Source organism: Chanos chanos, chromosome 10 (genome assembly GCF_902362185.1).
Source record: "Chanos chanos chromosome 10, fChaCha1.1, whole genome shotgun sequence".
NCBI lineage: Eukaryota > Metazoa > Chordata > Actinopteri > Gonorynchiformes > Chanidae > Chanos > Chanos chanos.
Genome location: NC_044504.1, coordinates 33024169 through 33035641, shown reverse-complemented (window position 1 = coordinate 33035641; position 11473 = coordinate 33024169). Strand labels below are relative to the sequence as shown.

At 42.8% G+C, this 11473-nt stretch overlaps 1 protein-coding gene across 1 annotated transcript; it reads right to left on the bottom strand.

Annotated features, from left to right (window-relative positions):
* Positions 1-928: 928 nt before the first annotated feature.
* Positions 929-10441, bottom strand: ttf2 (transcription termination factor, RNA polymerase II). Its single transcript, XM_030787589.1, has 23 exons — positions 10414-10441; positions 10135-10246; positions 9858-9944; positions 9684-9753; positions 8351-9370; positions 8048-8168; positions 7748-7924; positions 7300-7457; positions 7068-7149; positions 6644-6757; positions 6208-6358; positions 5746-5851; positions 5277-5461; positions 4968-5121; positions 4715-4806; positions 4469-4548; positions 4079-4215; positions 3516-3686; positions 3276-3328; positions 2978-3131; positions 2387-2469; positions 1419-1493; positions 929-1073 (listed from the first exon to the last, which is right to left on the bottom strand). Exons 1-23 carry the CDS (start codon positions 10439-10441, stop codon positions 929-931), a joined length of 3555 nt encoding a protein of 1184 aa, XP_030643449.1.
* Between the last annotated feature and the right edge of the window lie 1032 nt (positions 10442-11473).

Sequence of the window (11473 nt, the reverse complement as noted above, 5' to 3'; positions counted from 1 at the left end):
AAAAAAGGAACATTGTATGAAAATGTCAGGCAATCACACATTTTTCAGTCTGTTTGGCATTTAGCTTTATCATGTAATGGCTGGCACCTCAAATTTTGACTACTGGTAAAAGTGAAATAGCTTATCACATACAATAAATGGTAATGTAGAAAAAAATTGACACAGAAATGTTTGCACAAACAAAATGATAGCTTTAGATTTTTTTTTATGTGTTTGTTGATATTAATTTTGCTCATGTGAACTAAGCTGTCTTTTTCTGCGGTTGACACAAACGAAATGAGAGCTTAAGATTTCTTAAATCTCTTCGTTTATGTCCAAGTTTTGCTGTCAGTGCTAAAATTCTGTAAATATTTTCCTGACCAGCACACTATGTAAACAGAGTCAATCAAACTGAGATTCAAAAGAGTGATGTATTGCTAATGTTGGCTTTATGTTCATTAAAACTAATGAATTTCTTCAAACTTTTAAAGTTCACTTAAATGTGTCTCATACTGTCAGAAGTGTAAAGATCAAGTGCGTTATCTATATAAATGCATCAACTAAAGTCAAAAATTAAGCCTGTCAGCTGTTAGAATGATAATTTACAGTCACCTTCTTTTAAAATATTTTATATACACATCACACACTGTACACTATCAATATCATGCAATATCATTATTATTACTCATTGTAGGACACTGGAATTTTGTAGTATCCCCTCAGGCAAATCCTCAAACTCCTTTTAGGAGAGAAGGAGTATGTGTTTCATTTGAAGATGCAATTTACATAATCATCCAAGGACAAAAACACAGATAAGGGCACTGCAATAAAGTCGTATTTATTAAACATTACTTTACCAGTTATAAAACATTCCACAGTAATTCCCTTTTGTGTTTTAGGCAATTAACAAGACTCTTTGTCCTCAACTACGCCAGGCATGTGCTTGTTTTTAGACACCAAAGATAATCCTGAGGTCAGCCAGAGAGAGTTTGGTGAAGGAGGCTCCGGTTCCAGACAGAACCTTTTGGGCCAGTTCCTTCTTCTTCTCCTGTAAAGAGGAGATCTTGTCCTCTACTGTTCCCTCACAGACAAACCTGCAAGGAGAAACATTCTGACTCATTACTAAGCTTTTAAACTTCCATCCATCCTTTTTTTCCCCCCATGTGGGCCACGAATTACCAAAAAAAAAAATCTAACACAAACCACAGCTTGTGGCATGTATTTCTGTGCGGTGAACCATGGCCTGTGAATCCAGCATAACTCCATTAATCTCATATATGCTCAGCAATGTCATAATCTAAAGAGATTAGATTATTTTCCAGCACTAACACAAAGGAGCTAAAAACTCCTTCCTCTGGAGTATTCATGCTTAGTTCAAAGGCATATCTGACTGTGCTCAGGTAAATCAAGTCTCTGTTCTTGTTTGAAACTGCTCTCACCTGTGTATGGTCACATCCCTGCACTGGCCCACTCTGTAAATTCGGTCACAGGCTTGGTCTTCTAGGGCTGGATTCCTGCAAAATCAGGTTCAGCGCCGAATGAAATGTAACAGTTTAACTGTTTATACTGCAGACTAACACACCCTGTTGACTCCCATTATTTTGACACAAGATTTGTCAAAAGCTGACGGTTCCCGGTGATGTGTTTTATAGTCAAATACTATAACACATGTAAATGGTAAATTCTCTTAGATAAATGTTATTGATGCCTGCCAACAATTCCATGCCATAAATGCAATTTTTGAATTGTAACACACCAAATATCCACTCTTAACACTGTCAACACCAACTGGCATTGGTGCATAAATTATACACTCTTCCCCCTTCTGGAACCAATGAAGCGGCTCTCTCTTTCTTCCCTCCTGTTTCTTAAGGTAGACATGACCCATTCTGGTAGACGTTAAGCATTCTAAATTACAGTGCCATCCAGTGGTACAGCAGACCCTAAATGACCTGGAGTCTAACAGAGGGTCAAACTGTGATTTTGAAATTTAGGATGAAGACAGATAATGTCTTATTTGCTTCACGTCTCACAAAGTGCATCTGATTTTCACCAAATTTGAGCATCTGAGCACTGTCCTTATCTGTTTTAGAATTTTTTAGGTGGACTTCTATTTATTATGTAGCAAATCTGAAACTTAAATCATTTAAATGTTCTCCGCTGTATTATTTTCATTATAAGAGAAACAAAGGAGAGGTTTTACTCTCTAAGCAGTAATGCTACAAACATGGTGAATGAAGGCAGAAACGGACAGAAACACAGAGCATGGGTTGTAAACCAGGAGTTTGAGAGACAGTGAATGTCAATGTCAAATTAAATTCACTTAGTTAAAATTTCAGAGGCCAACTTGAGGAAAATAATTTAGGTTGAAGGGCGTTCACCTGACAAAAAAAGCTTGGTATCTTACCAGTGCATATCGATGAGAAAAAGGTGATTTCCCCCGATAAGGTTAATACCCACACCGCCAGCACACAGAGACACCAGCATAACCTGACCACAAACAAACGTACAAATAAATCAAATGCAGATAACTTGGCTCTTGCCCAGTACTACCACTACACTCATTCCTGCACCCCTTGCGCTTTGAATACAGTGTACTGATGTTAGGCATTAGCAAAAATTTGCTGTGTAGTGTGAAAGGAATTCAGAAAAATCGTTTTAGAGTATCACGTAATTGAAAGCAAAACTGCTTAGGTGGCATAAACTCAGTCATATTACGGGAAACTCATCATTACATTGAATGGTAGGGCATGGGTCAAAGGCTATTACACACCAAAGTGAGAGGCTACAATTAGTTTTGTTGAAAAACTACCGCAGTGACATACATGTCTGAGTAATTACTTCTACTACAGCAGCACTCAGAGCAAATGGTGCAGTTCAGTAAAAAGCGTGTGAAGTAGGCGTTGGTCCTAAACGGCTGTATAGGCTAAGGATCCTGAATAACGAGTCCTGTCTTTTGACAGAAGAAACTCAGGAGTGTAGATTGACTGGAATGTACCTGAGGTCTTTTGGGGTTGGTGTTAAACTCTTCGACCAGGTCCATGCGCTTTTTGGGGTTGACTGTGCCGTCAATCACAGCAAAACTCAGATCCATTTTTTTGAGGTGAACAGCAACAATGCGCAGCATGCTTGTCCACTGAGACACGATAACACTGTCCATAGATATTTCAGAGGGAAAAACACACCATCAGTTACAGAACAAATCAATCAATCAACTGACATGACATGATTTAAATGAAGCAGCATCAGGCTGAAGAGACACATCAATGCTTATTCCCATGAATTAAAATCCTTACCTCTTCTGGTTCTTTTTTCTGATCTCCTTTAACTCTGTGAGGATGGCGGAAATCTGCAAATAAAAAAAAAAAGAAAAAAAAGAGATTTATATGTGCTAGTGTGTGTGTGTGTTTGTGTGCGTGTTTCTGTATGTAAAGTTGATGACCTAAAGAAAAATGTCACAGTCAGACACGTGATTATATTTAGTGAAAACTCGTTATAAACCCTTCAGATTCAGGCACTGAGGAGAATGCAGTTACCTTAGTGCTCTGGTGAGTCTCTTCAAAGAGTTCAGAGTGGAAGCGGCTGCCGTTGAGAGACACAGTGGATTTAGACCCTGAGTCTGGGGCCTCAGACAGGGACAAGGCACACAGCTGCTCCTCCAGAGACAAACTGATGCCATCAGCCTGCAACTCTGACTGATCCAGAGTCTGTAGGGAACAAAAAACACAGTGATTTGATTACCAGAGCTTGGATGGTAAGGTTTATTTTAGTGACTACTGGTGGGAATAGTCAGTACAATGTGGGAGCATGCTATTCCCTTCAGCACTGCTAGGTGGTAGCAAACTCGACATAAACATACTGTCCTCGCTGTTCAGAGTTAAGGGCCGTATGCGTGCACACATGAATGTATCTGTGTGTGTGTGTGTGTGTTTGTGCGCTTACATGTGCATGTACATGTATGTGTGTGTTTGCTAGTGTGTGGGCAAACATGTATACAATCGTGTGTGTATGTTTGTGTGTGTGTTCGTGCATGTACACCTGTGCTGGTGCGCGAGTGTGTGTGCGTGTGTGTGCACGTGAGGGACACCAAGCTATATACCTTTTTGAGGAGTGACAGGTGACAGCAGCATTGCCTCAGTCGGAGCAGCAGAGAGAGGATGTTGATAGCACTGGAGCTCTGAGATGACTGGGAGGATGACACAGAGTCATGCTGGGACACCCCAAACTCACGAGCCACTGAGTGGATACACACACACACATACGCACGTACGCGCACTGTTACTTAACAGATGTTCTACCACCACATACAGACATTCACATGTAAAATCTAGGCAATTTTTTTTAAAATCAAAACAGAACTAATAGTGGTCGGTTAAGGACACAATCCATGCAACCACTACCCAAATCTGAACCACAAACCTGTTTAAAACTTAACACAGATCTGTACGAAGAGAGTGAAAGGGCAAGCAAATGTGGTGTAACTTCTCACCTTTCTCAAAGGGATTGGCACCATCACCTTTTTTAGTGTCACCTTCCTCATGCCTCTTCAAGTAAGACTGGAGAGTGGATCTGTCGAACGATATAAATCAGCAGGTCTTTGAACATGGCCATGAACTAAGTGAAGGCCTGTATATGTGTAAGGGTGAGCTTAGATTTACAGTTGTGCTTGGAAATCTGTCCCTTGTAATGTCTCTAAGCTGTTATAGAACAGAGGAGATTCAGTGCACAGAAATACCTGGACTGTGCAAAAAGCACATCATACACAGACTGTTCGTCCTCTGACAGCTTCAACCGGTGGAGTTCACAGTTCCTTTCAGGCAGGGACACCTGAAACGGGACACAGAATCATTTTTAATCAGCTCTGAAACTTTCCCCAAAATCATATGCCTTTTTCTGTCTGTTTGCATAAATGTACATTAGCGCAGCTCTGAGTTTACGTAGCGTGGAATGAAGTGTGTGTGTGTGTGTGCGCGTGTGCGTTTACGCACCAACGGTTTGCCACTAGAGTCTAACTGGTCTTTGGTTCTGCGGAGCACCAGAGTTCGGGTCAGGATGTTCAGTCTCTCTCCTCCTCTTTTGGAGCCATTGTCGACCTGAGCTTTCCACAGTTTGTACTCATCAAACGGAGAACATCTCAGAAACCTACCGCACCAGAGAAAAACACCAGCTTCACGTGGCTAGTTTTGCACAGGTTGTTCAACAGGCCTGTTCTAGAGACTGACAGACCCAATACACATAATACAAACAAAGTCGTGACGCAAAAACAGAGTGAGGAAAGAAAGCGAGAAAGGTCTCACTTGAGCAGGGAGTACATATCCAGCAGATTGTTCTGAATGGGGGTTCCGGTGACTGCCCAGCGAGCACGGGCTCTCAGTTTGCACACAGCCATCGAGGTCTGAACTTTAGGGTTCTTAATGTTGTGAGCCTCATCTAGGATCACTCGTGCCCAGGCCACACGCAGGAGAGGGGGCAGGTTGGACGCCTGGAGAAAACAACCAATCAGAGAGAACCTGAATGACCGGCCAGGTTTGCAGGAAAATAATCAATATCGCTTAAACACAGAATCAGTGACTAAAGTGTAAGTGAGGAGAATGGCTGATGCTAATTAAAGAGAAAAGAATTCTACTGCATGTTTGTGTGCATACACTTGTATACACCACACACACACACACACACACACACACACACACACACACACTCTCTGTAAGCAAATTTCATAATTGTTTTTGGAACCAGGACAACACGAATGTTAATCGGGATTTGTACCACATGTTCCGAGTCTTCGCTTGGTCTCTCTGCATCCTCTTTCTGGACGGGGATCTCCTTGGACACCAGGCTGTAAGTGGTCACCACCACATCATGCTCCGCCAGCCTACCAAAAGACACAGTTCGCCACAAAGGAAATGAACGACAACAACAGCAAAAAAAACGAGCACTCCACGCTGATGCTGAGAAGATGCTAGGATGGAGGCATAAGAGACCAGCAGACCAGATAATCATGACATGTTATGGTGTTGAGAGGGTTAACAATACTCAAAAAGAAAAGTATGTGACAATCTAGTAGTAATTTTCACTTAGTCAAAACGTTAACGGTATGGATGTCTGCAGCATTTGGACCACTTCAAATATAAAGATATACATTGGGATACAATCTCGACGTCAGTAGGATTGAATGAGTGTGTGTGAGAGTATGTGTGTTGGGTGTGTGTGCGTGCGTGTGTGTCTTACACGCTGGCGTTTCTTTGGCGGTTGGGCCCGTGGTACAGATACACACTAAGACGGCTGCTCTTCACATGTTTCTCTATCTCTTTCTTCCAGTGGTGCACCAGAGAGGCAGGACAGACTATCAGTGTACCCTGAGACACCACCAGGGACGAGTCTACAAACACACACGTTAAACAACACACGTGAACACGGGCAAGATCTTTATTAAATGACAAAGCTAAAAGAGACACAGCATATGCAAATATGTCATCTTGCACCTGACCCCGTAACTCAGGCTGACTACCACTGTTCAATATTCTCATATGAATGTGAGACGCCCGACTAAAATGTGAGAAAACCGCAGACCAAAACAGCTGCTGTTGAGCAATATTCTAACTGTGTGGTCGTTCTTTTCCCATTACTGGTAGACATCTTATGTGGGGACAGTGATGATGACTACCGGTTTTAGAGATCCAGTCATTCAGTGTTGAGTCCTTCTCATCTTTCATCTTCCTCTTCTGAGCCAGAATGAGAGAGATCATGGTTAGGGTCTTCCCTAGTCCCATGTCATCCGCTGGAACACAAACAGGGGATTTTTAAAAGCATTACATGTGTTCTCACAATAACACTCACGATAATCTCACATTGGTGTGCACCAGAGTGACCTAGTGCTTTTCTGGAAGGCTGAGATCCTGCCCTCACCCCTTAGTTTGAGACTGGAATTCATCTGCGACATAAGCGTGTGCATTTTTTTTTTGCCAATAAGTCTTAAATAATTTCAGCGCCCTGGTCTATGCTCATGCAATTTACACATTTGTGACACAAGCCCTCCCTACGCAGGATTTTTGCAAAGAACGTTTCTCTAGTCATGACTAAAATGTTACCAAGGATGCCTCCACACGGTTTCTGGGTTTCTCTCCATAGCAACCAGGCCAAGGCTCTCCTTTGATGAGGCAGCAGTTGAACCTGACTCAAAAGAAGAATAGAATATTCTGTCACCAATTTGTACCCCATAGTATACCCGCAGTCAAGCTCCCTTTGGATTGTGCAAGAGAACAGTGTGGAATGACACAGTTGGACGCGCATGTGTGTGTGTGTTAGTTTAGACTTTCTTGCCTTGATGCCTTTGGGGTCTTCTGCCTCCGTGTCTGCAGCAGGGCAGGACTCCAATGAACTGTGCAAGTGATCGATGGTCTCCGCAGTAGCGTTGCGGACCGCCAGCAGTCTGCCCTCCGTCATTCTGCCTCCGTAGAAGGCGTGAGTCTGAGCATTCGCTTTAGAGAGGGGAGATAAAAAGATTTCACTGTCACCGAGAAAAGACAGAGACGTACCGATGAAAGAGAAAGCAATATGAACTAACTCAGCAGAGCCTATCAATTCTCTTCCAACTGTGCCAAAACCAGCAGAAAGGAAAAAAAAAAAAAACGACAGAAAAGAGAAAGGATGAAGCTTCGAATCAGTTGAGCGTGGTCTCTCAATTTCTTTTTTTTCCCCCCCGACAATAGCATAAACAGTAAGAGATGGAAAAAAAAAAGACTGCAATCGGTTCAAGCGCAGATCGTACCTCCGTACATCTGAGTGTAGCCCTGGCTGAGGTGCAGGCCTAGGGAGCTGGCTGAGGCATGATGCTGGACAGGGTCAGGGGGAGCTGGCAGCAGAATGGTACCTCCAGGGCGACTGAAGGGGTTAGGCTGACTGGGCCCAGATGTTTGCTTAGCATCTCTGTCTTCATCCTGTGACTCTGGAACCAAGAAGTGTAGGAGACTTCAGTTAACTTCTGGATGCATAAACATACTGTCAGGACTGGATCAATATTGGTTAAAGGATCTGGGACTGTCTGTGTAGTTAATGTGGGGAGGACAACCTGGTTGGTCAGCAACAGTCAGACTCAATGACTGCAGAGCATCCTCTAACTCTTTAACCTGGCTTTTCAGCCGCTCTCCTTTATCAGGCAGGGCAGACACATTTACTACTGACAGAGTGGCCTGAGATGGAGAGAGAGAGAGAGAGAGAGAGAGAGAGAGAGAGACAGAGATTTGCACTATTTTAGGTGAAGTTTAAAATATGACTTATCACAAGTAACAATTTCTGTGTATGCTCAACCAATGAATATCTTGGTGGCAGAACCCAGTCAGACACAGACAAAGTCCAACCATGTAAACAGTACCTTCTTCTGTTTGAGCTGGGCGGTTAGCTGGCTGTGGAGGGTCCTTGGGTCGCTGTGCTGACCCTTGTCCTTGGGGGCAGTCTGGAACCCTGGGTAGGAGGTCAGGGTTTTCTGCAGTGGGGCAACAGAGGTCTTCTGCGGCCCAGGCTGCACAGAGATCAACTGAACCTCGTCGTCATCATCATCGCTCCATTCTCCAAACCTAGACGGGTCATTCCTCTCCTCGGCTTTGTCCACACTCCGGCTCTTATCCTCTGCAACTTCCTCCTCTCCAGGCGATGTAGAACCAGGGGTCATTGATTTTTCACTCTGTTGACTGTGGGTTTTGTCCTTATCTCCCTTAAAGTTTGACCGAGAGTTAGTGTTTTTCTTCTCTTCTTTGTTAGCGGAGATGCTCTTCATAACCTCTTCTTCGGTACTGCACATTTTTCCGTTGGGCTTCTCAGTGTCTTTGGGCGGACGCTGCTTTAATGGAGATGTTCCAGGGTTAGCTTTTCCCTCTGATTCACTATACACCTGCTCACTGTGTCCTCTGGCACCCCTGGACTGTGATAGTTTCTCTGTATTTGCATCTTCCTTGGTCCCGGAGTAAACGCTAATATCTGAGTTCTTGGTTCTCTCTTTGCTTTCTACTCCCTCCTTATGTGCTTTTTCGCCTCCATTATTTTTCCTTTCATCAACAAACTCTTTCTTCTTAATCTTCATGCCGGCAGGAAGCTGTTTATTCCTCCAGGACTCCGACTCTGAGGAACTTGGCCTGTCTTTCTCCAACTTATCCCGTCCATCTTCTTTCTCTCCTTTGTTACTTTGTCTTCCAGCTTCTTTTGTCTCAACAGGGCTTTCCCTCTCTACTCTCTTACTCTTTCCCTCTTCCAACCCTCCCCCTGTTCCTTCGTCCTGAAGCTTTCTCCATTCGGAGGTTTTGTCTGATTTACTGTGGACTTTGAAAGGGTTTCTCTCTGGAGGCACAGCAGAGGCCTGAGGTCTCTCTGGTGAACGGCTCTTTTTCTCTGTGTTTTTCTGCTATTGAATGAAGCCAAAAAAGGGGATGATAACTAAAACACTGCTTCAGTTCAAATTGTTCTAAATTCACACTGTACATGCAAGAAAACAAAACCGGGGGAATTATGTTTCCCTAAATTAAAACTGATACTGTTCGAGAGGCTTTTATGTTAGAGTATTTGAAAAAGCGTTTGACACAGTTATAGAAGCTATGTGAGTGAGAAAGTTCATATATACTCCCTTCAGAAGCACTTCCTGTAGAACAATGTGTTACAAATGCTGAACACAGCCCAGGCTCAAGTCTGTCACAAAAGCGGGGTGCATTACTTACTGCTGTCCAAGGAACATTTCCACACCACTTCTTTCCCTCAGACTTCCCCAGCACACAACGGTAGAATAACCTGAGTCAAGCAGAATGCCACCATTTCAGCTATGTAAAGGTTAAATTGCCTTCAATTGGTATTAAACTGAGCAAAGACAGACAGAAACACAAACGCACACGCACCTGTAACAATGCTGCTTTTCACTGTGAATTAGAGCCTGAAGTTCAACTATGGAGTCCTCATGATGGAGGCAGTGTGATGGAGGGACCCTGTGTGATCATTAGCATCATCAGATTAATTTCGGATTTCAGCATCATCGGATTAACCAGCACAGATGCCGTGACAACATTACAACGGAAAGTTTCATTAACTCGTTTATCATTATAACGAGGCAGTAAACAACGGACAACACAGTGCATGGATAGCCCAAGATCTAACGTAGTTATGGGAGGATCTTACTCAGCAGGTAGTGTGAAACTGCAGGGATTTTCTGCTCGTACTGGGCACACGTAGAAACTCTTGCCTTTATTGGGACCTTCTTTTACACCGGTCTTCAGCAAGCACGCGTCCCCTGTTAGAGACAAGTAAGTTATATCTGCTCTGATTCTTTGTTACCTCCAGTTGGCTTGAAAGCGAGACAGCACGAGACGTGGCAGATCTTATTTTATTATTATTTTTTAAGCCGAGACAGTTTAAAAATCGTTTCTGTTTTCATAATATGTATGGTTCAATACTTGCCATGTGTATTACAACGAACTCTCTCCATTTGGGGAAGTGTTATTTCGCTTCTTTCGAACAAGCCGGCTAAACATTTCAATTTCAGTTTTGAACCTAGAAAAAGCGCCGTCGCAGGTTTAATGACGTCATGGCCACGCCAATTTTAAACTTTATAGATTACGGCCGTATAATACTGTATTACAAAACGACGTGAATAACAGTATTTTCTCCTGTTCCTTTACTTGTAATAATAGGCTGCTTGAACGTGCTACTAATGGATACTCTGTATCAAGTTATTAGACTGAACCACTGACTAGAAAGAGGAGACAAATTGGTAACATTATTAGAAGCTGAAAAACTTGTTTGTATGTTCCATACTTTTTATGAAGGTATGGGGCTCACTTGGAGACCTGTTATTATTTCGGATTCGCAGCAAATATCAGTGTTACAAACATCTAGCCATTAGATGGTGCACTTCGCAAATACAAGACCTAACGGAGCCTGAAAGCGGTGTCACTGCAACTGGTGTGGTTCACTGAAAGGAAGAATTCATTTGGAAAACATAAACGTCTCTCCGTTTTGTCACATGACCGACAACAATCAGGCATTTTGTTACATTTTAAGGGTGCTGTACCACCAAAAGAACTCTTTAATGAGGAACCAACGTTCTAGCACTAAACTCTCAAAGCTGCGCCCCACACACCCACGAAAGAAAATCAGTCTCTGTCTGACATTCAGTCATACGGTTTACCACTGAATTCAGACAATATATTTTCGTCTAAGATTTCATCTTAAGTGGTACGTCTTGAAAGAGGAAAAATGGCTAAAATGCCCCAAAACAGAATGTTTGTCTGAGTCTCACACTGTATACAGGAAACCCCCAGAATCTGTCGTGTGAATTAACAGAAATAGCTCATGTCTAGCATTCCTTTAAGCATTTACAGTAATCACTGACGACTTTGCCCTTAATACCTTTTTGGTGATTCAAACTAAGCTAACAGGAGAGTTCTATTGGAAAGACCAAAATGAGGCCGCCACTGCTACACTATTTTATTGTATTACTAATAGACATAGGCGACTG